This window comes from Micropterus salmoides, unplaced genomic scaffold (assembly GCF_014851395.1).
Source record: "Micropterus salmoides isolate LMB-PRFRI ecotype aquatic unplaced genomic scaffold, ASM1485139v1 Ms_hic_scaffold_3, whole genome shotgun sequence".
NCBI lineage: Eukaryota > Metazoa > Chordata > Actinopteri > Centrarchiformes > Centrarchidae > Micropterus > Micropterus salmoides.
Window position 1 is genome coordinate 24,837,634 of NW_024042261.1, and position 25,902 is coordinate 24,863,535.

Genomic DNA, 25,902 nt, shown 5'->3' on the forward strand with positions numbered 1-25,902 from the left:
ATTATTCATTTATTAGGCAATCAACAGAAAATGAATGAGCAGGTAAACAAAGTATTTTTAAGACAAAATGTGGAGGGAAAACTTGTGAATAATTGCTGGTTTCCTTATTCTTCTCTAAACTCAACATCTCTAGGTTTTAGGCAACACAATGAAAGTCAACAATTTAAATATACAAATGTGTGTTTTGGGGAATTGCAGCCTAATTGACATTTTTCACTAATTTTTAACAGATAAACAATTAAGTGATAAAATAGATAGATTAATGAACAATCAACATAAGTTGCAGCCTTAAATGCACAGAATATATTTAAATGCATACATGCAATGCTTCTTAAAGCATGTTGAGTTTTCTGAAAAGTTATTTTGTATTTCTGAAATGTTTTGTTTTGCACCTCAGGGCCACTTTACTAACCAGAGACTTCGTGAGAAACATCACAATAAGATGAGGAAGCAGAAACACTAATAACAGACAACTTCTCCTTCTGCATGAGGCAGAGTCAGGCCACACTTTGCAATAACGCCTGACATCCCACACACACATGCATGACTGGATGAGGCAAAAAAAAGAAAAGAAGAGAAAACAGAGTCCGTATACTCACCAATGTCTGACACCCCTCGCTCTGCAGGACAAACAGAAAGCAAACTGTCAGTGAACATAGAATTAAAAAAAATTGAAAAAAACCACACCGGTTTGCGGATTGTGAATGTTAACCCTGCACAAAGCAGAGCCGTACGAGAGCCGGGTAGGAGTGCTCAGGTCCCGGGATGGGTGTTGGCTCCTCTGCTGTGACAAATCACATGCCTGGCGATGATGTCAGCCCTCTCACTCTGCTTCACCCACACAAACAGACCCACAGTGAAAGATTAACACTTAAAACTCACCAGAATTGCCGTTTAAGATGTCCGTGTCTTTCATGTTTAAGATGTCCGTGTGTGAGGAGGAGCACTTAAAGAGCGTAAACTCCGCCGTCGCGTCCTTGAACTCTTTCCAAACCGGATATTTTCCGTTTTCGGTCTTCTGTTCTAGATCAAAACTTGTCTCTCTCTCTTCAAAACAGCTCATCTCATGTCAGTATGACAGACACAACAGAAACGATGTCAGCCGTGAAAACTCGTTAAACCGACTCGGAGCCATGTGTCGAATAACGCACGAAGATGTCTTTGCGGCAGTTTTTGTGTTTCCGCAAGTGCTCGCTCTGATTGGCTGGCTCAGTGTGGAAATCCCCTCGACATCACGTCACCTCCCAGATGGGAACTCCCCCTCTATACTGCAGCCTTATTAAACTCAATGTTTCACGCATTTGAATATTTATCATCTTGACCCTAAACGACAATTGCGACCTCCCCAAAAAAGGAAAACGTTTTCTTTCCATTATGTAATCGTTTTGAGCTTTTTACTCCGCGCTCGTCATAACAAAACTTATTTAAATGAGCCTAAAGCCAAACGTCTTTTTTTGTCTGGCTTTGTTTTTCTTCTTGATCTTGATCTCAATGACATTACCTGATTAAATAAAGATTGTGTGTGTGTGTATATATATATATATATATATATATATACACACACACACACACACACACACACACACACATAAATAAATAGTATCTGGTGTTCATCCCTCTAATGTTGTTCCACAGTCGCGGCAAGGATCGCTGAAGCGGTTCAGGAGCTTCGTGGTGGCCTGACGTCCTACTCAAGACACTTCATCTGGGGTTTATCCTGGTTTTAGCTTTCATTTGTCACCCATGTGTATCCGTGTTCCATCATCCTGCTGCAGCTCCCGTTTCTGACAAACGGGAGCGGGAATTCCTAATTTTAGCATGAATAATTACACTTGTCAAACTGCACCAATAACGTCACAGCACGTTAAATAACTGCCCTTAAAAAGTGACGTATTCCACTCTCCTTTCTCTTTGCTCAAGTTATGAGGTGAAACGGGGACACCTGCTGGCTGCACAAGGACAGGCGTGTAAAGGAAAAGGAAAGCGAAAGTTGAGGCGTTTACAGGAAGCAGTGACCCAAGTTATACAAACAACACACAATTGCAGCTGTGGTGTTACAGATAGGAAAGCTACAACCGAGATGTGAACATAGGGCCACAATATAGTTGGACAGCTTGACTGTGTCTGGCTGATCTGGCTTGATCCTAAATCAGTGTTTCCCAATCAGGGGGATGATTCACAACGAGAAAAATAAATATCAAGCATCTTATCACTGTTAGATAACATTGTATATTGTGGTTTTGTCTTTTTTTTTTTTTTTTTTTAAACCATGTAAAGTGTCTGAGTACCTTTGAAAGCCCTATTTAAATAAAATGTATTATTCTTTTTTGGCCTCATTACTCATTGACATTATTTTGCTAAATACTATTTAAATCATTGAACTCAGCCTCAGTCTGAGGATTAATTTGACTGGTAGAACAATCTGACTTCCAAAAATGATTAGCAGAAGTTTAAAAACAAAGAACACAGGAGTACTGTATCTGTTATTTTGTGGCATCATATTATATTGCTTGTCTTTCCACACATGCACTGTAAAAGTCTTGGCTTGTCAAATCAACCAAACTTCGCAAATTTGAATGGAATAGCTAAAACGATTTCAGTGCTACTGTTTTCATGATGAATGAATCATTAAAGTCACTTTTCCAAGCAAAAAAACTAAACATTTTCAGGTTTCAGCCTCTTTAAATGAGTGTATTATTTGTTTCTCTCATTGTTGTCTTTATATATTGAATCTGAATATTGGACTTTTGGTTGGACAAAATAAGCAATTTGAAGTCTTGTGGGGGAATAAATAAATAAAAATAGTGATGGCCATTAGCTTCCTGTCAAAACACAAACACCACATCAGGGAATCCAACTGGTAGAATAAATCAATAAAGAAAAAAATCTACAAGTCAAGCCTTCAAGGTGAGTAAAAAGGCATTGCCGTAGTACTACACAACTAAGCTGTATTTCTTGTAACATCAATAGAAATAGTGAACAATTAAAATTTCATGCAAAAATATTGTTCTTGAACCCAGAGCGGCTTAAAAGAGTAAACCTAATAAAAAATAAATAAAAGCTTTGCATAGACATTTTAAATCACACTTACGTTTTACTATAAACATGAATGAATCAAAATTTAATATGTACCAACATGGAATCATCTTTGTTTCGGGGTTTACAGCACTCAAACTTAAAACTAGAGACAATGTAAACCTTCCAGCACACACTTGACTGTCTCCACTGTGTCTGTCAAGGTGATCTGGTTTGGAGCGTGAACATGAAACAATTTGAAAACCAGCTGTTTGGCTGAGGGGTGGGGGGGAATAAAAGTTAGACTTGCAAATTAATTTTCTGCTAGACAGTTTGACATCAGTATTATTAACATGACAAGCTGAGATTCTGTACAGTTGGAGGACATACAAAAGAAAGCTTCAGTGACTGAAAAACAAAAATTAAAGTCATTGACAATATTAATATATTTATATTAATACCAACAAGGCTGTTATTTTTTTTATGTTCAAGTTTAGAACATTAACCATTTGTTTAAAATTGAGGGTAGTAGTCACGGTCTTGTGGGTAGTGTCCTGAAGGGTCATCTATCTCGTCTCCAGTCACTGCCTTTTTTCCCCCTCCTCTTCTTCCCAAACCTGCGTCGTGACTCAAAATCTTTCCAGTTTCCTCCAGCACTACTCACCAGTTTCCACGCAATCCGAAACATGGTGCTCACATGGAATGAAAAGAAAAATTCACAAGGAATCTACACAAAGAACAAAAGCTGCACTTGGCCTCTCTTTCTTCTCTGTATATATATATATATTTAAAAAAAAAAAAGTAGTATAACTGCGACCCGTTCCCCTCCCAACCTCTACTCCAGGACATCGTTACCCTCTGAGAAATCATACAGAATACAGTACATCACGTTTTGTTTTACTTCACTTGAACTGCAAAACGAGAGGGCGGGGAACAGAAATAAGAATTTACCAAGTCTACACTGAATATGATTCTCTGTGGATCCACACAGAAATCAGAGGGAACAGTTGAACTGCATTTCTTTTTTTTTGTAGTGGCGTCCATGACGGCTAAACGACAAACTCCCTTCGCTGCCTACTTTCCACATGTCCTCTTCACCCCAGCAGGGAGGCAGATATGGGCGTGGTTTTGCTTAATCCTTCTTCTTATCCTCCTCTGGTTTGTCCGTGATGGCGGCGGGAGCAGCATCTGCCGCTGCTGTGTTGTTCTGCGACTGGTCTACTCCGCTGGTGCCAAACTCGTTGACCCTGTTGGGATCGACCCGATAGATCCAGCGCTGGTAAAGGTAGATGAAGAACACCACGTCTGCAGGAGAGGACAAAAGTTTAGTCCAGTGAGAAACAAGTAGAATTCAAATTCATTATTCCCTCAATAACCATTAGCCATCAGGTCCAAATATACTTATAGCTATAAACATAGTCTTTAAACCCAATTAAAACTTTCATCTTGGTAATCCTGGTGTTAAAATGTATATAATGGTTGTGATGACCAAGCTGCATTCACTTGGTCATATGGGATGGATGGTAGAGGTGGGAAAGACCCCCAATGTTTACCACTAGCAGGGTTTTTCCTGCATAGAGAAATTTTTGGCACCCCCCAAAGAGGTTTTAGCAAGTGCCAAAGGAAAATCACCAGCGCCAAAATGATCAGAATTGGAAAAAATAATAAATTATTTCAAATCCTCTCCGAATGTGTTTTAATAGCCATTAATCAAACAACTGTTGATCGAGCAGAACATTTACTAAAATACAACGTCTTGACTTTCAGCAGTCACCTCTCCTCTCATCCACAGCCGCTGTATTTTACAAATGTAGCAGGATTAATAAACCAGCTGCTGTATTGGTTTAACTGCGCCTGAACACACCACTACAAAGTTTGCGCTAATGACTTCCTGTTATTTCTCACAATATAAAAGCAGTTTGTACTAGAAGTGTGCCTGTATTCACCGATTCGGTCTCGTTTACATTTTACTCTTTGGCGGATCGGCACTGGCCCTCTCCAGATCAGGTTCTCTGGGCACTACTTGACGCTCACCTATTCCCATTCTCTCCTGCCTGCTAATCTCCACAGGGAGATCAGGAGCCTTTCATGCAGCCATGTGCATCAAGCTCTTCAAAGTCACTTTTCATGAACCGACCAATCACAGCCACGAGGAGGCGGGACATTTAAAAAAAAAAAAGGTTGAGGCACTACAGCAAACTTTAGATTGTTGAACTCATTATGTATGCACACTTTTTATTATTGACAAGTTAGTAATTTGCATAAACAAATGAGAGTAACCACCATGTAGAGCATTTTTCTTGCTCAATGAAAACAACACTCCAAAATGAAACTGCTGTTTTGCCCAACTGGAATTAATATTAGGCTACTAATGGTAAGCTAAAGTAGCCTGTACTATTATCTGAAATTATAATGAATGTACAAACATTAGCACTAATCTAACCTTAACCACGGCGGTGGTATCAGAGAAAGGTGTTTAGGGTGAAAAAGCTGAATCTCATTTAATATCTGTAGGCAGATAATCCAAATAAAGCGTAACCTGTAAATATATTATACTAACATTATACTTTCTATTTAATGCTATAATATTTATATTTAAGGTGGTGATGGCACAATACTCTTCATGTTGTGGATATATTTTGTTCATCAAATGGTCAGAAATAACAAGAAAATGTATACATTTCGGTCGTAAGGTAACTCATTGCCTTGTACATGTACCGATCATGCTTACTGTCGCGCAAAGTCACCCCCCAAAGGCCCATTCTGAGCCAGGAATAACCCTGACTAGGAAGCGTTCACATCATTGGCCAACTCAAGATGGTTGTATAATCGCACATGTGGTTGTGTGAGGGTTAAAATTACAATGTGTTGACAATTTAGCACTATCGATTTTATTCAGGTTTAAATACCTTGAACTACTTTGGCTGAGGTGAGGTATCTGTGTTTGTTTGGTTTTCAGGCAAGGTATTAAGAGTTTCTTGGTCGTAATTACAAATAGGAAACTAGTCATTACGGTAACTCTGACATGACATAAATGCAGAATGAAGCCAGTTAAGCTAACCAGCAGCAGCCATTCAATAAAACCTTCTAAACTGTGGCAGCAGTGGTGTTGTGCATCTAGCACATGACCTGTCAAGACCCACCAATATCTACATTCAATGGAGAGTTCTCACATTCAACGTACTAATAGGAAAAGTGAAACCCACAAAACCCACTCTGGAGCTGAGCTGAGGCTGAAGGTGTTTGATAGTTGCTATATGATTTCAGGGAATCAAACACAATGCCATGAGTGACAATGACGCTGCATTTCCTCTGGTGTTGGTGCATCAAAGTCAAAAAACAGTAAGGCCAGAAAGGAAGACAGCTTCTCCTTTAAACAAACACCACATCTGTCAATTTTAACTTGCCCGCCTACTTTAGCTGCCAACACGCTGAGCAATGAGCAACCTGAAATCACCTCTAGAACAAAAAAAAACACACTGCTTCACCATCAAGCTACAAACTCAGAATGGCTCCTTCTGAATGTTGGCTGATCCTGGTAAAGTCATAAAATAAAAAATAAACATCTAGGCAAGATCAGGGAAGACTTACCATCTCTGAGGCATCCTATCCTGTACATCATGGGCATCTTGATGACAAAGGCAAACAGGTCATCAATGAAGGTATTGAGAGCCTTGTAGGTGAGCATCCTCCATGGGAGGTGGGCCACAGACTTCATTTTGTAGTTGATGAATAGCTGTGGCGTCATTGTAATGAAACCTGAAGACCAAAAGCAGAGAGAGAACGGAAGGCACAGGTTAGGTAATATAAAACAATTTTACACCAGAGGCAGGAACGTCTATTAATACACGGGACATTAGCAGAGGCTATTGCGAACTGGATATGTAACCATGATGTAAGTATAAAAACATTAGCTGTATGTACATCCACTTAGAGAAAGGGATGTGGCTTATCCATTGTGCCATCACCACCTTAAATATAAATATTATAGCATTAAATAGAAAGTATAATGTTAGTATAATATATTTACAGGTTACACTAATCAGCCTAATCTCTGGCCTTTTAAAATAGATTTACATAAACAGGAACAAAACCTGTTGGACACAATGTGTCCGCAGAGAGTAAAAAATAAATATCATTAATACATTGAGAATTAAATATAAATAGTTTGAGGGAGAGAGTTAAGAACGAATATACACGAAAATGTTGAATTTTAACTAATGCTGTATATTAAGTTATTCATCTAAAAATGACCGTCCATCGTATGAAAATCTGTTCAGATACAACTTATTTGTGTATTTAAAGCCTGACTAAAATGGATGTTTTAAGGCTGATAGCCATTTTGATATTTGAGGATTTTAAAAATCCGATAATCAGCAATATTCAATTTTTTTTCTTTTCAGAAACACATTTCATAAACAAAGACTACCCCTAACATTTGTTATGAGATCTCACCGAGATAATATGACATAATGCAGTTTAAAAATACACTTTATGGTTATAAATAGTACTCTGACCAACAGTACAGCCGATTACAGTGTTTTGTGGTGGATTTGAGGCGTTCTAAAACGTGTTACCAACAGGAGTGTGGCAGAGTGCCCCTCTGGTAGACAAACTGTCCAACACCACTAATAACGTGACTGAAGGATCCATCTCTTTTTGTGCCTTTATTTAAGATAGGACAGTTGAAAGGCAGGAAATGTGGGAGAGAGGGGGAACGACATGCAGCAAAGGGCCATGGGTTGGACTCGAACCGAGGGCCTCTGGAGCAAGGACTCAGCTAACCGACACCCCAACAACATTTTTCGGGGTATATTCTCCTTTTTTCCAGTTTTGCTATATAATTTTTTTACTATTAAAAAAAATGTTACATTACATCCTATTCATGTGCCAACAGGCTACGTATAAAGTTCCAACACCTGAAACATATTTCTAAAACAATAAAGGACACAACATTATAGAGTAGTATATAAATGTTTCAGACAAACTTACCAAAGGTTAACAAGAAGCCATAGAGCATGCTCAGTACCCATGAGTACCAGCCTTTGTGCTCTACGTACAATAAACTGTAGACGGCATAGCAGCCAAACAGGGGGTAGAGCAGCCACGATAAGTACTTGAAGGCCATCTGATTAACATACGAGAAAAGGAATTATCAGAAACAAGAAAAGGAAATTGACTTTTATAAAATATTACTAATTGGTAATAATTACTATTTCATTCATCCCAACAGAGAAATGTGTATTTAGGCAAGGGTATGATGATGTCAGCCATCAATATATTTTTGAAAGTAGTGTCCTCTGAATGTGGCAGGTGTTGAAGAGGACTGCAGCTGAGTACTGGTTTAACTTACGTCGTCGTAGATTTTGGTTGAAGACTGCACATATGTTGACTTGTCTGTGAATACCAATCTTGGGAGCACCCCTGCGATTTTGTTCTCTCTATCCAACTAGAGAAAGACAAAAAAAGGTGGTTACATGAAGTAGAAATGCAAACTGTTAATACAGATACAATTTGGTTAGGATTTGGATTAAGAAAAGGTAAGCAAAGGAAAGTGAGATTTTTTTATCATTAAATGTAATTGTTAGGGTTAAAGTTCTCTTCTAAAAGCAAGCAATGTGTCCAGTCCAGTAGGGTAGTGTGCTGGTTTTCATTCACTACGCATCATCTTAACAAATTCACTTGTTACTCCCACTTTTTTGGTTGAAGGTGAACTCACTGAAGTAGGTCTGAATATTTCTTTAAGGGACAGAGGCTCAAAACAAATACTGTGCATGAAAAAACAAGCGTAGTTCTGACTTACTTTGACGTCCATGACCTTGGTGATTTTCCACAGATCAATAAGAAGGCCGATGAAGACGCTGACCTGCACCACAAAGTTTGTTTCGTTGTCCAGTATGTACAGCAGCACCACCAGAGACTGAAAAACTCCAAATATGATGGAGCGCACAGACAGGCCCTCTAGAGACTGTCTGCTGTTCCAGAATTGGATATCTGAGGAAGAGATGGTGATGAGTTGAAGCTGGGGGGCAGACAGATACTGTGCGAACTATTCTTTGGTTGTTATAAACAGACCATACCGTTTTTGAAGGCGAGAAACTCGAAGATGCTGTGCACGATGGAGACAACAATAGTGAGTCCCAGCAGGTACGGGTTTGTTTCCAAAAGGGCCACCTACAGACATCAATTAATATCAACACAAATCTCTAAAATACAATATCACTACACATACATCAAGTTGCTATGTACACTCCATGATCCATGTAGCTGATAAATTAATATAAATATCATACAGAATCACCCAATTAGTTATTTGTCCAGTCCATCATGATATAAATATCCAAATAAGAGCCATTATTGGCTCTATTGGCTCTGCCCAACACAATTCTTTTCTTTTAGTTTTCTGTCTCTCTTACCTTGACAGAATCTTGGTCTTCATCAGACTGCTCATAAGTGTCCTCAGGTAGGAAGTTCCACGGTGAGCGTGCATTTTGGGCAGCGTACAGCTGCCAACGCCACAAAGACAGTGGGCAGTAGGAGAGGCGCAGCGGGAGTGTTGTCAGGGTCTCGTTGATGGGATAGTAGTCCTTCTGGAGGTTCCAGTAGTCATTGAAGTACACAATGGGATAGTAATCGCCACTTACTGCATCAAACTTAACATCTAGGGGTAGACAGGGTATAAGAGTGGAAATGTCAAACAAGGTTTGCCACACAAAGGACTTCATCTGGGATATTAAAGCTGTTGTAGTCAAAAGCTTTTAACTAGTAAATCATTGAGCAGTAAATGACAAAGAGGTCAGTGGGAGGAACTCACGTTGGTCTAGAGGAGGGGGAACGGAGCCCTTGACCCAGGCAGTGTGGTCATCTACCATGTTGATGGTGAGGTTGGGGTGCCAATGAGAGATAATCTCCACTGGACCGTGGCTCTCTGCCCTCTGTGAGGGAACACATTTGATTAGACATGAGCCTTTTCATTTAAATGTGTCAAATCTAAGCTCACAGCCTTTCCCTCGATTAGCTTACAATCGGTGTCTGTGTAAGATTTATTTGGAAATCGATGTGAAGAACTGACCGTTGTGACCGAAAAGGTCATTACTTGCACTTCTAACTCAATCAATCAATCAAAAATCTATTGTTTTGTGTGAGGTGTGTTTCCCAGCAATTAAAAGTGAAGACCAAACTAGTAGCATCATCAACCTCATCCTGTACCAGGAAATCAATTATCAAATCTCAAAAGTTTGCATTAAAGAGGCGATTCTGTTTTGGACTACATCAGAAATCCATAACATTTTTAAGACATTTTTAAGATGCTTATCAGCCAACACCGATCTAACTCTGCAATGTACAAATTTTTAAAAACAAACATAAATATATCAACCTTGATCATTTCGGGATCTGCTTCTGTCTCTCCTGTTAGCAGATTCTTGGTCTTCAGAAACTTTCTTCGCTTGAATTTATTCAGCACTGAAAGAGTAAAACAAGTAAAAAGGTTGCCACATAGAAATGATCATTTATATTATTAAATTACAACTTCTGTTTAAAGTTTACATTCTATGAGTTTTCCATGTGCTTACTTCGTGTTGAATGTACTGTTGCCAGTCTGCGATACTGCCCCTTGCGTTTGGGGTCTGGGTGGAATCCACTTTTAGTGAAGTAGACGTGCATGTAAAGGGATCCGTTCTTCTGCACTGTCTGCAAGTACAGTATAAGAGTTTCAGACAAATACACATCTACGTTTCACATCTCTCAAGTTCATTACTAACTTGTCTTTCCTGCCTTTCACCAACAACTTCCTCATTTAAACTAATACTAGTTTCTTCTCACATCTCTCTCCCCGCTCCCCACCTCTGGGATGTCCATCTCCTTATAGTGCTCGTAACAACCGTCCCCACTCTCCCCCGTGGCCCAGTCTCCGTAGACCAGGTCCCTGTGGAACCAGAACAGGGCCTCTGTGTTGTTGAAGTCTGTGAACACCTCGTCCTGGGACACGTACACGTACAAGTCCTGCAGGCGTGGTGAGAAAGAAAGAAAAAAAAAGAAGAAAAAAAAACAAACAAAAAGGTGTTTATGATATAACAGAGTTTAGAGAGAGTTAGCCTGAAAGGGAGAGATAACACTGGCTTGCAGTCGAAGTACTTGAGGGGATCAGAGTATGAGGGGTGTTTAAGAATGAACCACTTCAATTCAATTAAAAAATGTTTTACAACACAGCTGGCCATGCAGATAAGGCAACGGACAGAAGGGACAGGTGTAATACCATGAGGGTGTCCTTGGGGAAGAGGTTCCTGCTGGGTACTCTGGGTGCCCCGGCCGGCGTGCTGGGGTCAGGAGTGGACGGCCCTCGACGGAACCAGCTACTGATCGCCCAGATTATGAAGATTCTGGAGGAACAGATGCAAACAGAGTGAGAGGAAAAGAAGATTAAGTAAATGGGAAGTAAAGTTGAAGAGAGAAAAGCTGAGAAGGAAAGAAAAAAAATATAAAACAGGAGGAGAGCACCGTAAATGGACAAATCCTGTATACATTAGCATAAAAAACTCTGAGACAAAGTATTTAGTTTTGTCTTTATCTCTTGAGATCTGAATAGCTGCTCTGGGAGAGTGGAAACCACGAGGAGGCTAATCTGATTTAACTGCATCCAATCAAAGTGCATTTCATTCAGACTTTGAGAAATGCCTTGCCTGCATCAGAAATCAGTGATGGGTCTAAAGAGAAACTTAGAAATGATATAAGAAACTGAGAGAAGTACTTTAGGCAGCATCTCGGTGCAATGAGTTCAAAATGATCTAACACAAATAAAGTAAATTTTCATCTGTTTTTAACCAAAAACTCTGTCCTGTTTGTGATTTATTGCAGCCCACATTTGTTCCAAGATCAGTCAGTGTTTTATTCAAACTAGATTAAAACAAACACTAAACTGGTACCAGCTCCACACATGCTGCGTTTGTTTAGCAAAAATAACACTTGATGTACTGTATACTTGGTTATATAGGAACATACCCCTTAACATTAACTGATTCCTGAAGACAGCAAAACATAAAAATTAGACTGTTAAAATGCCATGAAAACTACAAACACAAGACAGCAACACATCATAACCATACCACAAGCTCTTGCATTCCAGAGAGTAGACAGGTACGGCAGATCAGATAAACTCCATAAAATCCAGCACACTGTCAATTACTTGTTCTCACAAAATGTACCGATGTGGTTTGCTAGTATGAATTTTCCCTGATGAATGTCTGTGGACCAAAATGATTTTTTGATTCATCCACCAGTCAGAAAGACGCACTTATTGAACAACAGAGTCAATACAATGGACAAAGCACTGAACATGAAGTGGACCATAATTAGAGAGCTGCTGACCCATGTCATGCCACCAAGTCCAGCAAGAACTAGTTTTCCCTTGTGACTGTTCCAAAACAAAAAGAGAGCCATTAACAAACTATTTTTCTTGAGAACATGCTTTAAAATGGCCAAAATTGGGTAAAATGAAGGAGAGGCAGCACAGACTAATGCTGCACAGAGGCCTGGAGCAGAGTGAACTTCAGCTGAGCTGTGGCTCTGCAGTTTACACACTATTTTCCTTTAATCTGCCACTTTAAAATTAATTTGTGACACCACCATAATATATCACACCGGTACTTTGTTAATTATTGGACCCAAAGCATCAAAGTAAGCTTTTCTCTGTGGGCTGACCTTCTGCTTGTAAAAGAGAGTGAGCCTACCAGATAATAAAAAAAAGAAAGAAAAAGAACTCACCTGAAGAGGACTCCTTTAATGACCTGCCATGCATTGGGTGCTTGTTGCTGCTGTTGCTGTTGAGGATCCTGTGCATTTTCAGCTGTCTGCACAGTCTGGTCATCTGTTGTTGCAGCAGTCCCATTGCTGCTCACCTACAACCAGACAGACACATGGTCAGTGTAGCCAAAGAAAGCCGCAATGATGGTGCAGCAATGTCCTCATGTAATGAAGTATGTCATCAAAAAAGAATATAGCTTCACTGGCAGCAAAGAGAAGCCACTTATGTACTCCGAGTCAGATGTATAGTCACTGTACTTTACTAAAAGCAAAAACTGGTGATGATCAGTGTTTCCCAAAGCCCAAGATGTCTTGTAAATATCTTGTTTTGTCCTCTACACAAAGATCTTCAGTTTACTGTCATAGAGGAGTAAAGAAACCAGAAAATATTATATATATTTAAGAAGCTGGAATCAGAGAATTTCTCTTGAAGACGTCACCTAATATAAGCGTCAAGAAAACAGGAGACAGGAATTTTCTACTATTTTCTAATGTTTTATCGACAAATGTTTAATTAATATAATTTAATAGATTTATTGATTGAAAGAAAAAAATGCAGCAGCCTTACAATAATGACAAGACATCTAAAGATGACATAAATGTCCCGCAACCAAGGGGGACAAATCTAATTTCTAAGCAAACAATCTAGATTAATCAATCTGTCAACAATGATATTGGCAGGCTACTATTTAATTTAACTATCATGATCTAAACAGAGCCTTAGCATAGGGCTTGGCAATATGGCCAAAAATGTTATCATGATAAAAATCTTTCATATCATTCGATAACGATAATTATCACAATAAATGTCAAATCATTATTTTTTCATGTTTAATGGCTAATTGTTGCCCCTGAATGAAAATTGAAGGGCCAGATGGTTAATTGTGCGGTTAAACTATACTTTATGGTCAGAATGTGACAAACACTTGATGCCAAACAGTGGATCACTTCACATATCATCCAATTATGATAAAATCTTTTATCAAAAAATGATTAGTAATTTTTTTCAGTGCCTTTTCCTCAACAAAACAACATCTTAATAGAAAATTAAGCGCCACTTCGTTTGTGATTCCAATTAATTAAATCAAATATTCAAAAAAAAATTATATATATATAATATTTGTTATATTGCTATTGAGGAAAGTTATATTGAGAAGAATTTGTAAAGATATTTTGGGGGCCTAAACATACTCGAAAACTCAAACTTTGCACACATGTCAGAAGTGGTGAAAAATTTCGTATTTTATGGGTTTTGCGCATGGGCGTGGCAAAATGTCTCGCTAGCTCCACCTAGAAATTTGGAAAAAATTAGCCCCTCGTTCACGTTCAACCTACATGCACGAACTTTTCTGGGGACATGCATCATATCAAGACGCACAAAAAAGCCTCAAGAACTCATACCCTAAACCCAACAGGAAGTCGGCCATTTTGAATTTTTAATGTCCATTTTTGGATGATTTACACACTTCGTACTTTAACGAACTCCTCCTAGGGATTTAGTCGGATCGACGTCAAATTTCTGCTGTACCTTCTAAAGGCACTGACGATAAAAAGTTGTGCTATTTGCGAGTTTTCGTCAATGGGTGTGTCTGTGGCGTCGATGATTCGCCATGAAACAGGAAGTTATTATAACTTCAGTGTACATGCTCACATCTGCACCAAACTGTACATGTAGGATGGGAGTCCCGCCCTGATCACATGTACATGCCGACATTCACCCACAGTCATAGCGCCACCTGCTGGCAACAGGAAGTGACCTTTAACGAAGCAGCCCCCGCCGCACGTTTGACCTACATGTACGATATTTCTGTGGTACGTGTATGTCAAGACTTACCAAAAAGCCTCTTGGAGCGATGCCCTAAACCCGACAGGAAGTCAGCCATTTTGAATTTTACGTCAAATTTTGGATGATTTACACACTCCGTACTTTAACGAACTCCTAGGGATTTAGTCCGACCGACTTCAAATTTCTGCTGTGCCTTCTAAAGGCATTGAAGATGAAAAGTTGTGCTATCTGTGAGTTTTCGTCAATGGGCGTGTCCGTGGCGTGGCGTCAAAAATCAACTCTTCGCCATGACAAAGGAAGTTGTTGTAACTTCAGTGTACATGCTCACATCTGAACCAAACTTTACGTGCTTGATAACTCTCCCACCCCGCAGACATCTACACACCAATACCGATTTATATTCATAGCGGCAAGTGCTATGTAGCTCCACATAGGGGACACAGGAAGTGACATATAACACCTTCATGCGGCGTCGGAACCGCGTAGCAAATTCACAGCCGCACCAGCAGAGCTCCAGAATATGCTTACTCGGCCGGCTCACACCCGGACGCGCTACAAGTGCGAGGGCCTGCCCAACGCTGCTTGCAGCTTTAATTAGGGCCCGAGCACGACCGTGTGAGGTCCCTATTGAATTTGCTAAGATTATATATATATTTTTTTTTTCTGCAAAGTAGGCTCCATTGAAACATACAAAAACTCACCAAAATTTGCAAACATGTCAGAACTGGTGAAAAATTTCGTATTTTATGGGTTTCGCGCATGGGCGTGGCAAAATGACTCGCTAGCGCCACCTAGAAAATTGGAAAAGATTATCCCCTTGTTCACGTTCAACCTACATGTACGAAATTTTCAAGAACCTCATACCCTAAAGTCAACAGGAAGTCGGCCATTTTGAATTTTACGGCCTGCTTGCAGCTTTAATTTATCTTTATTGTTTAATTTCCCAGCCCTACCTTAGCATAGTTTAAATACCTCATCTGCGGTCAGATTCATGCAAGTACCAGCACGCATATTAAAGACTAGTCAAATCTGTCATTAGTTTGGTTCAGGGTGGCAATGCAGCCCTCCACCCCTCCACCAAGGCCACAGTCTATTCAAGTGACACAATACACAAGCGCAAGCCAAGTCATGAGACTCATTCGCTATCTAAACATCTAATCTCCCCCATTGTCACCAACACAAGCGAGACCAGACATTGGCCTTTAGAAACAAATACTTGAGGCTAAAAAGAAAAAGCATTTCCCTCATATAATTTATTAGGGTGTCAAAAAGGTCTGGAAATGAGTGAACAATGACACTGTTGAGATTAGAGATAAGCCATAAACAAATCATAAACTTAACAATTCAAGACCTCGCTGCCATAGAAGAAATTCTACTATAAAAGACATGGATCTGTGTCTCCTGAGGGGATCAACGTAATAACCATTACACAGACGAATCAGCAATATGCTCAACCACTGAACAGGTTATCCGTTCCAGCTCAAGACAATAATTTACACACTGCAATCAAGGATTAACATGTAACCACCGATTCGGGGTAGAGAGTAAATGCTTCACACTGGATTGTCACTGCGCGCACATGCATGCGTGTGTGCGCCCGACAGGAAGGGTAAAAGTTCAAGTCAGTCCTTCACAGAGAAGTGACTATTGCTCTGGTAATGTTTACCACACACGGTGATAGTATCTGCTACAGGAGGAAGCAAGCTAATATGCAATGTTAGGTATATAAATAAGGTTCTAAAAAGGGCATCTTTATCTAAAATGTGTGCGTGTGTGTGATTAATGGATGAAAATGCTTGTGACGCCCTGTGGGGTCATGAGTGGGTGTGGCCTGTCTCTCTCTCTCCTCTTGTAGAGGGAGAGCTGATTGAAGTAATGGTGCGTTCCATTTGACATGGGAAGTCGGAATTTCCGAGTTCCCAGTTGGAACTTTCAACTGGAACGCCCCCTGAAGTCGGATTTCCGACTCGGGAAGTCGGGAGAACCGCACTACCCCGACTTTGTGATCCAAGATGGCTGTCGAGGAATCAACAATTTGTGAAAGCTGTAGTTTATACTATTTATTAGCACTTCTGTGTACTTGTGACTCCTATAAATGTTCGTACACAAAGTGCTGTCCAACAGCTGTCTGTGGACACGTTGCTACAGTGTTTAGTGTGAGTAAATGCCGCACAATGCGGGGTTTTTTTAAATCAACAGTCTTATCAATAGCTAACCTGGCTAGTTGTAAACAAACAGCTGGCCGAGCAAGGTTTTTCCGACTTAACTGGAACGCCGTCAACTCAGGTGTGACGTCATTCCCAGCTCCGACCTCCGAGGTAAATGGAACGCAGCATAACTCTGGGCACCTGGGCTGATTGCCCTGTAGAGTATTTGGGACTGCCTTCTCATTCTGCAAGGGGGCTGCTGTCCAGGACATGTCAGACCTCCCTGCGGGCCGGCTCCCTGGTTTCCCCTTTAGTTTGGTTTTCTTTGGTTGGACAATTGCTTTGTGGTATTTATTTTGTTTTTGCATACTACAACACCTTCACACATACATTCATGCAACCATCATCCTGCACAGACACTACTGAAACCACAGACTACATACCTCATACTTTAATTATGTTAATTTGAAATAACTTAATTTGGCTTATATTCGTTAAATAAACATATGTTAACCGTTTACCATGGTGTGTCTCCCTTTTGTTGTGGCCTTTTGAGCCAGGTCATAACACTGTGCTACAATGCTTATTTGTTAGCATTAAAGATGGCCTTTCCACATTCAGAGGACATGCAGTACAAGAACTATTCAAATGGCTGTTATTTTCAACATAAACACGCTGATCATGTGTGCTGGTCCAATAAAGTTACTCAGCAAAACATTAAATCAAAAGTGACTAAATGAAAAGCAGGGCCACTTAGTGTTTCCCCTGGAATAGACTAATACCAGAGAAACGTCTCTTAACAGATTCACCTGCAGCAGGCCTGTCTGAGCAACATAACTATCAGATTTTCTGGAAGATAAATGCCTGTTAATGTGTTAAAAGTAAAAGGAGGTATTTCCAGAATCCTCAAGAAATATGCTTCTAACTGTATAAAAAGTAGCATGTTCCCTGAAAACAACGTTTGTCCATTCCCACAAATGGTTGTAAGAGACTTGGAAGAATCTGAAAATTTAACAGCGGTAAATCCTACTTAATGGTCTTCTGGGGTTTTTTGGAGATTGTCAGGGATTTGTCTTTGCATAGCTCTGTGGCTTCAATGTGAGGCATAAACTAAGGCTACCAATAGCCTACTCGAAAACAGACCATTAAAAGGAACCCAAAGAAACCAAAACTAAATTTAGCCCTAGTCCGATTCATTGATCAATCATTACTTGAATTAAACTACCGGTGGACGGTCTTGGTCTATAATTGAGTAAATATCAGATATTTGCTACAGTTTTAAATCTGCTTGTTTTACCATATTAATGTTGTGTGTGTGTTAAATTGACCGGGAGGGAGACTAGTGATGAGAGAGTGATGATTCACTTTGACCTCTGGTAACTTGTGACATGCATTTGTCACTCTGAAAATAATTAGTGTTTAGCAAGATACCGCCCTAATTAACGTTATATTCAACAACTGCTTTTATTAACATTTTTTCTAGGATTTCTAGGGTTACGTTAGCTAACTTTGACGATGGCTAACGTTACACCTGATTCATCTAACACGTCAATGTTAATAACAAGATGGCAGGTAATAATTAAACCTTTGTCATTACGCTTACAAACTGCCCGTTGGGATTAAAGTTGACTGTAAATAAAAGACAGGTGAAACGATGTAACAGCAGATAAGAGATGTGTGTGAGCTGCTTGAGACTGGCCTGGTTAACTTCGTGAAGCCAAGCTGCGTTGTTCAGGTTCAGGCCTTGTGATAGCTAACTGACACACTGCAGCAGACAGCTGCCTCAAACTAACACACTTCGAGCCAACAAATAATCTTGTCACATTTTGTAAATGGGTGAGATTTCACAGTTAGTAACACCGCTCTCCCTACCCAACGTTAACGTTACATCTGCTCGTTAACGGTCAGGATTTCTCAACACGTCGTTAGCGGCAGGAGGGGGTCGTTTTAAAACCAACCGGCACTGACAACGTCACTGGGGCTCGTGTAACGATCGGTAACACGTTTAAACGCTAACGGCCCCACACTCCGCGCTCAAACAAACAAAACGGCCCCGTTTCCCCTGGGCGCAAGATGTAATTACAGTAAAAAGACTGTCATTCATTTTTACCTCGCCGTTGCTCACGGTGGCTTTAGTTGCTTCGCTCTCCTGCGTCGCCATCTTTCCTTGTCTCGCACACACACGACACCACTGCTGGCTGGGAAACTGCGCTTGGTCTCGCGAGAGGTCAGTTCAAGCGTCATTGTAGTGACGTGCGTCTTCAGGGGTGTGATGAAACCCCACATGTCAGAATGATAAATATTGTAAGCTGCTTTTTGTGACAGGGCTGATGAAACGGCATGAAACACCATCCCTAGTCATGTATTTTCGGACATGAAGACGCCAAAATCATAGTAGCAGTAATAATTTTGAAGGACTTACTGCAGCAAAGCAAGTAGAGTAAGTCACACATTTAATTAAGGATTTCCCCCTTCAAGATGTTTTGCTGCTTGGACAACACATTTGCAGGATGATGTTTCTTCATTGTCACATGTCTTTTGTAAAGTAACACAGAATAATAAGATAATCCAATACTTTTTAGTTAAATATTATCCATGATGGAGAGGAGACAGCATCGTAGTTCATAAGGAACCTTCTCTAAAACAGGGCAGATATTAAGAGGATCAGCCTCTCTAAGCTGTGGCACTTAGTATTTATTAATACCAATCTACCCTAAAGACAATGAGTTACATAGTTAAAGAGGCCACTCCGTTATAATGTCACAATGTTTCACTGTTAATACATACAACTAAAACTGTTGGATGCTGTTTTGCACATTGCAATTTCTTTGTGTTATCTGGCACTGTGGTTTTTTTTTGAGTGCGTGTGGTTTGTTTTGGATAGTTCAACATAAATAAAACGTTCAGTACAGACCTGTAATAGGGTATGATCTTTTTACATTAAAGTTTTTATATCAAACATAATGTAAAATTATGTTTTTTTGAAAATTCTAAGGTGTAGTATATTTACATTGAATAATTTAAGTGATATAGTGCAGCCTATGTGCACACAAACCAATTATAGGTCAAAACGTATGCAAAATATGGCTAAATTATAATAGTACTAAATGAAGAGCCGGCTGTTTTTGCTGAGTTAAGCCAAATGATCCGGCTCACTAAAAAGAGCCAGTATTCCCATCGCTGAGGTCAAATGAAGTAAGTTTTATTAATATAGTCCAAAAATACAAGTTTTCCTCAGGGGGCTCTACACCCTCTACCCTTAGACCCCTAATTCAGATAAGGAAAAAAAGGGAGAAACCCCAGACAGCTGAGGGATCCCTCTACTAGGATGGACAATCAATGTAGGCCTATATGCAGAGTAGATAGACGCAGCTGTTTTAAAACTGGAGAAAAAAAACAGAATGACTATTGCATACACAAACATATATTTTGGAGTGAATATTAAGTGTAATACAGAGTTTAGAGTAAACAGCCCATGATATGTTACATGTACAGACAAATCAACTCAATCTGATAAGCTCCTGTACAGGCAAATAATTTTTTATTTCCATGCAGTATTACCCTTTGGCACACCAGCACCAGAGATTAACAGAGCAATTTAAAAAAAAATAAAGGAAAAGAGAACACCACGACATTCTTGTAGATGTGGTAACATTTCATTGAAAAGAAACCACAAAAATAATTACTTTACATTTCTTTTGTAAACTTTAGAGGATGAACAAAATAACACATTAACAGTTTTGGACCGGTAAGATAAAACAAAGCATAAATAAGGCATATCATTCATTTGAAATGCACATTTTCATGAGTGCTGTGGTAAATATAATGGAGAAAGGCAGTTAACTGGAAAGTGACTGGTGTGTTCAGTGTTGATGATTCAGAGACTGAACACAAGATGATGAACTATACCATGTAGACACAAATATTAAATGTTTACTGTCTTTACTATTCCTACTTAAATGGCCAACCAGGTATCAATGGTGTCTAATCAAGAATGTACATCTAATGGTACATTGTGCAATGTGCAGATGGGAAACATAAACAGATATGTTTCAGAATTTAACATCTCCACTAAATGACATATTACTCAACAGTTTCTACTATAGGATCAAAGTTCTACATGTGCAGAAAGGGTTAAAAATTAGATTGTACTTCAACCGTATGAAATTCAATGTGCCATACCTATTTGGAAGTGCAAGAATAAAAAAACATGCAATAAAATTGCCTATTAGGTACGACCTGAAATCGAATTTAACAATTTAAAATCTGTTCAGGTTGAATTCTCTGCCGCTGTTCACTGGCCGTTTTCCAGTATGCACTGTCCATGATTACATGATTTATTCTTGGATTTAATCATCCATTTGCATTCAGAAGCACTCCGTTTAAAGTAAGCAGATTGATCTGATTAGATTGATAACATTTCAATTTAAAAATAGTAAAATCAAGCCTTACCATTTCAAATTTTAAACGTGAAACATGTTTTTTTACAACAGTGGTTTAATTTAAGCAGGACACATTGAAGTGCAGACAATTTAATATTTTTAATAAGAATTCAGTCACAGAAAAAATAAAGGGGGAATTATATTTTAGAGCCACCTGGAAGCCTAAAAATGGGACTGTTTTACAAAGCTACATACAAACACAAAATTAAATTTAAAGTTTGCATACTTTTACACTCTTATTCCAGGCATTGTACACTTACTTAGACAAGTGTAACAAACAGGAACAACCCTTTTCGCTCAAAAAGATGAGGGTCGTGCCGCAAACTCAAAATACAACTATCAGCTGTGTTGCACTTTGGACTATTGAGGCTGCTGTCAGTGGGAATAAATTGTTCTCTCCTCTTCAACTGTGAATGTCTTGTTTGTCAATCATGAGTGGAATATGGGGGAATGAGTTTGACCATTAAGCACTGATTTTAATCAATGACTGAAAAACATTTCCCAGTTTATCTTAATTATGGATACATATGTGAAATCAAGTTAGTCTGGACTACAAGGTACAACGCCACTTTTTATTTGTGTCAGAGTCAGTTTAAGGGGGGATTTTTTTCTTCCACAGACAGTTATCCAATCCTTGGGCAACTCTCAGCAATTTACAGTATTCCAAAATTGTATGACTACAGATAAAGGGTAATTCCCATATTGTTAAACCATGGCCCAATTTTTACATATTTTGTGGTCTAAATGACTAAAAAAGGTACAACAAGTTTGGAATGGGTCCAATACATTGCCTCAGTCAGTAGCAGCTAAATGAACTGCAATGGCTGCAACAAAATCCTTGTGGGCAAGTGCACCCGTCAACAGGACATCCACTAAAAGTGCTGTTTTTAGCCATTGACAGGCTCAGACTGTTATTCTCTAAGTGTCTGACAACATAGTGTGTGAAGTGTAATGCAACAAAAACCCCTCTCCATTATCAACCCTAGCTGGTGTGAACTCCTCTTGCGATTATCCTGTATAATTATTATCATATCCAGCACACAAAGAGATGTATAACTTAATGTTCATCTCTTTCGGGTTGCATTGGCCAAAGAGAACTTTAACCTAAAAGACCTTTAGACCCTGCTCTTTGGATCATGCCTTCCAGAAAAGCAAAACAAAAACAAAAATTTAATTTGTTACAATGACAATGGTTTCGTCATCTCTGGATGGTGACTGGATAACTGTTTGAGGTCAAATTTCAGGGCAGAAAACACTCTACCCCATTGTTTTATTAAAGTCCTACATCTCATCTAAACCGTAATCCTCCTCGGGAAAGTCTCCCACGGTCACACTCAGGGGCTTCACAAATCCTCCATATTTGTTCTCACATTCAAAGTATTTCTTCCCTTCAACACTGTGGAGACACAATTAAAAAAAAAAGACAGGGTCAAATGCAAAATCAAGACCAATGTGATAAACATTGTGCATAGCTAAAAAAGTAACAATAGTGCTCTTACGTTCCATTGTGCTTTCCCAGGGGCTCATCATACTTCACACCCACAAAAATGCCTGGCTTGAAATCTGTTGTACCTGTAACGCACGGAACAACCATGTTATTTACACAAGGTACTCTACTTTTACTGTTTGCTTAGTCATGATCCATAATTCTGAAAACTGACAATGACCTCTGTTGTGTGTTCTATGTAAGATCAGAGATTAAAATGCTATTCATTTGGGTAATGGCAGACACAAACACATTAAAAAGTGTCTTGGCTCAGAACTAAAGCAAAACTGACTTAAAATGAAACTTGAGGATGCTTATTAAACCAATTTATTTATGTGGATTTTGGTCTCCTAAAACTAGCGGAGCAAAAAATTCCTCCTACATTGCTTGCCTAGACTGGTCGCCATAGATTACAACAAAGACCACTCTGTTTGAGAGAAAATCCTACGTACAGGATTCAAACCAGTGTCCTGAAGAAAGCAAAGCTTTATCCACACTTACCAACATACATGACCGTGCCAAGCTTTGTGGGTTGCCCAGTGACCTGCACTTTGCATCGGCTGCCAACAGCAATGGCTTCAGCTGCAGCCTTCTGTTCTTCCTCAAGAGCAGCAAGCTCAGCTTTCTTCTTGGCTGTTTCTTCCTCATTGTATTGACCGACACGATGTTTCTTCATGAATGACCTTGCTGTATCTGAAGGAAAGAAAGATGGATTTTACTTAACACATTACACTTCAGAACAGACAGTGGATGCTGCAGAACATCTTCAAAAAACATTGGATAACTTCTTTACAAGTTTTGTCAATGCTTAACAGAAAAATAAATCTTTCTAAATAATAAAAGCTCAGGCGTTGTATGATGGAGGGATTGGTATTGTCTGTCTATGCATGTAACAAACAATCAATTTTCATTATCGATTGCTTTACCAATTTTGGTTTGGATCTGCTGCCTGACTAATTTATCGACTATTAAATACAGCAAAAACTTCTATATTGTAATTACAGAAAACAAATTTTATGCTATGAGAATAACAAATTGGAGGGAAGATAAGGATGTCAGACCATACCTGTTCTCTTCTCATAAGCATCATCTGCGAGTTCAAACTTCTCCACTTTGGAAACATCAGTGAACTCGCCCATCTGACCTCCACTTCTGTCAATAACCTGTGATTCAGGATGAGACACAGACACTTTTTAAAGACAGACCGCACCAGTAGTTATGAATGTTTTAGCTAAACACTGCAAGTCACTTGAAACAAACAAGGTAATTATGGCAGTGAGCAGATTTTTTGGAGTTGTACAAAGGTGAAAAGGATCATTTCCAGGCACATGTTTGAAGAAACATATTTTCACACAATTTGTTTCAAACACATGCTTTCTTATCTGAAGCAAATTTGTTTATGCCTGCAGAAAGACAGATTTGGATTTGGAGACAAATACTGATCTGAAAACCTGCTGCTACCCATATTTTACTACAATAGGTCAGTGGTCTGGGCCACTATATTAAAAGTGCTTCCAAACCGAGTAGATACATACATGTATTCTGCAATCATCATCTACAGGATAGGAACCCAGCAAAGCTTCATTGTCATCCATTTTCTGCAGGAACTTGTCAGCGACACTGAACAACTCCAGGTCCATGCAGGAGGCAGTTGCGCCCACAACCATCTCCAACTTCCCCTAATAACAATTTAAACAAAATAGCACTTCAATACATGACATGTTATAGATTTTTAATGTCTCTGATAACATAAGGAAGGTAGACATTAAAAATTAATAATCTCGTTGTACAGTGTATTGAGCAGGTTAGCTCTGGGAAGGCCAATTTGTGCATTTTATGTGTGTATAAGCTGGGTCTCACCTTTAGTTCTGCTATACTAATCCCTCTATTGAACCTGCGCTGCACCTCGAAGGAGGAGATGGTGCTTGTTAGGCGCACATTCACAGTGGGATTGGTAACTACTATCACTCCGCTGTCCATTATGCCGAGTGTATGGACACAGCCAATGGAACAAATGCTGAAAATAATATACAATGTGATATATTTACTAGCGGGACAGATACTGATACACCATCTCACAATTACAAACAAATAATCCATTTCCTGTTGCAGAGATCTGAATGTAAATATCTGATAGAAAGTTAATTAAAAAGATATTTCCATTCAATAGCATTTCGATTAAAGAGTCTGTGAAGACCTGCTAACGTTAACTTATGCCCACTCCTAAATCGTAACTTAGTTTCTTTTTAACCGTTATTAACTTAACGTTAACGTTACGATGTTACGTTCTAGTATTGAAATAAATGGCTGTGTTTAACTAGGTAAATAACGATCTCTCTCTCTCTTATATTTACAAACTTTATCAACTATGATGATTCAAGTTGAATGTAACATTTTGTCGTTTTAGCTTACATTATCTAACGGTAGTTTTGATTAGCTTGCCACCGCGCTGCGTCATACTAGCTTGTTTGGGTGGCCAACAAGAGCGGAGTCCCGTCTTTACACCGAGGACCTTCGGTTAGAAGGTACGTTTGCCATAATTACTTACTAATAGTATATTTTGTAGTGATGTTACGCTCCAAGCAGACCACTCAACACAGTATCCACTTCTCAAGGCAGATGTATCGCGTCAAGATGTTTCAATGGTTTCAATGCGTTGCTTCGCCGCCACGCCAAAAATCACGTGACAACCTCAACGCCCCACCCCTCTACGTCACACTCGCGTGAGAGAGGCGTTACGCTGTTCTTGTCAATCTGGCTCATTTTTTAAAACACAGAGCCCAAGACTCAAGCTTTATTGATCAAAATATCAATAACAAAAACAAAGTCAAATGTATCCCATCAAACTCATGAGGCGTCTCTGATTCCATCCATACAAAAGCAATAACAACCGTTTGGCCAGCAGATGTCGCCATTTTCGATTTTAGAGAAACCATCGAAACGGAACAATAACAGAACACATTTCAACATAATTCCTTCGATTTAATTCAGTGCTTAATTTAGTTTCCACCATCACTGATTATTCGAAGTTTACTCTGATGGTGTTTTAAAAACTATGTGAAAAACTACCGGTTGGTCTTTGTATCATCATGTGTGGCTGCGTCACAACATCATAGCACCAACTTCCGCTCCGCCCAGCTCTGGAACGTTCGGTCAGCCCGCAGACTAGAAAACACCAATCACACCAGGGAGCTAATAAGTTCAACCAATACTGTTACGATACGA

The 25,902-nt window shown here is 39.4% G+C and overlaps 2 protein-coding genes across 4 annotated transcripts; both read right to left on the minus strand.

Annotated features, from left to right (window-relative positions):
• Positions 1-2,894: 2,894 nt before the first annotated feature.
• On the minus strand, positions 2,895-18,975 carry clptm1 (CLPTM1 regulator of GABA type A receptor forward trafficking). Of its 2 annotated transcripts, none has more exons than XM_038692357.1 (14): positions 18,860-18,975; positions 12,778-12,911; positions 11,273-11,396; positions 10,861-11,019; positions 10,590-10,707; positions 10,394-10,479; positions 9,830-9,950; positions 9,432-9,676; positions 9,096-9,189; positions 8,819-9,009; positions 8,369-8,464; positions 8,008-8,143; positions 6,607-6,774; positions 2,895-4,320 (listed from the first exon to the last, which is right to left on the minus strand). In XM_038692357.1, the coding sequence occupies exons 1-14, from the start codon at positions 18,908-18,910 to the stop codon at positions 4,148-4,150; spliced, it is 1,896 nt and encodes a 631-aa protein (XP_038548285.1). In that variant the 5' UTR covers positions 18,911-18,975; the 3' UTR covers positions 2,895-4,147. The 2 variants fall into 2 exon arrangements, with proteins under 2 accessions (XP_038548285.1, XP_038548284.1); XM_038692356.1 differs by having other exon boundaries at positions 10,840-11,019.
• A 1,298-nt stretch (positions 18,976-20,273) lies between these two features.
• On the minus strand, positions 20,274-25,379 carry tbcb (tubulin folding cofactor B). Of its 2 annotated transcripts, none has more exons than XM_038693406.1 (7): positions 25,226-25,379; positions 24,538-24,694; positions 24,213-24,356; positions 23,744-23,840; positions 23,179-23,370; positions 22,691-22,763; positions 20,274-22,587 (listed from the first exon to the last, which is right to left on the minus strand). In XM_038693406.1, the coding sequence occupies exons 2-7, from the start codon at positions 24,655-24,657 to the stop codon at positions 22,473-22,475; spliced, it is 741 nt and encodes a 246-aa protein (XP_038549334.1). In that variant the 5' UTR covers positions 24,658-24,694; positions 25,226-25,379; the 3' UTR covers positions 20,274-22,472. The 2 variants fall into 2 exon arrangements, with proteins under 2 accessions (XP_038549334.1, XP_038549335.1); XM_038693407.1 differs by lacking the exon at positions 25,226-25,379 and adding an exon at positions 25,090-25,108.
• Positions 25,380-25,902: the final 523 nt, after the last annotated feature.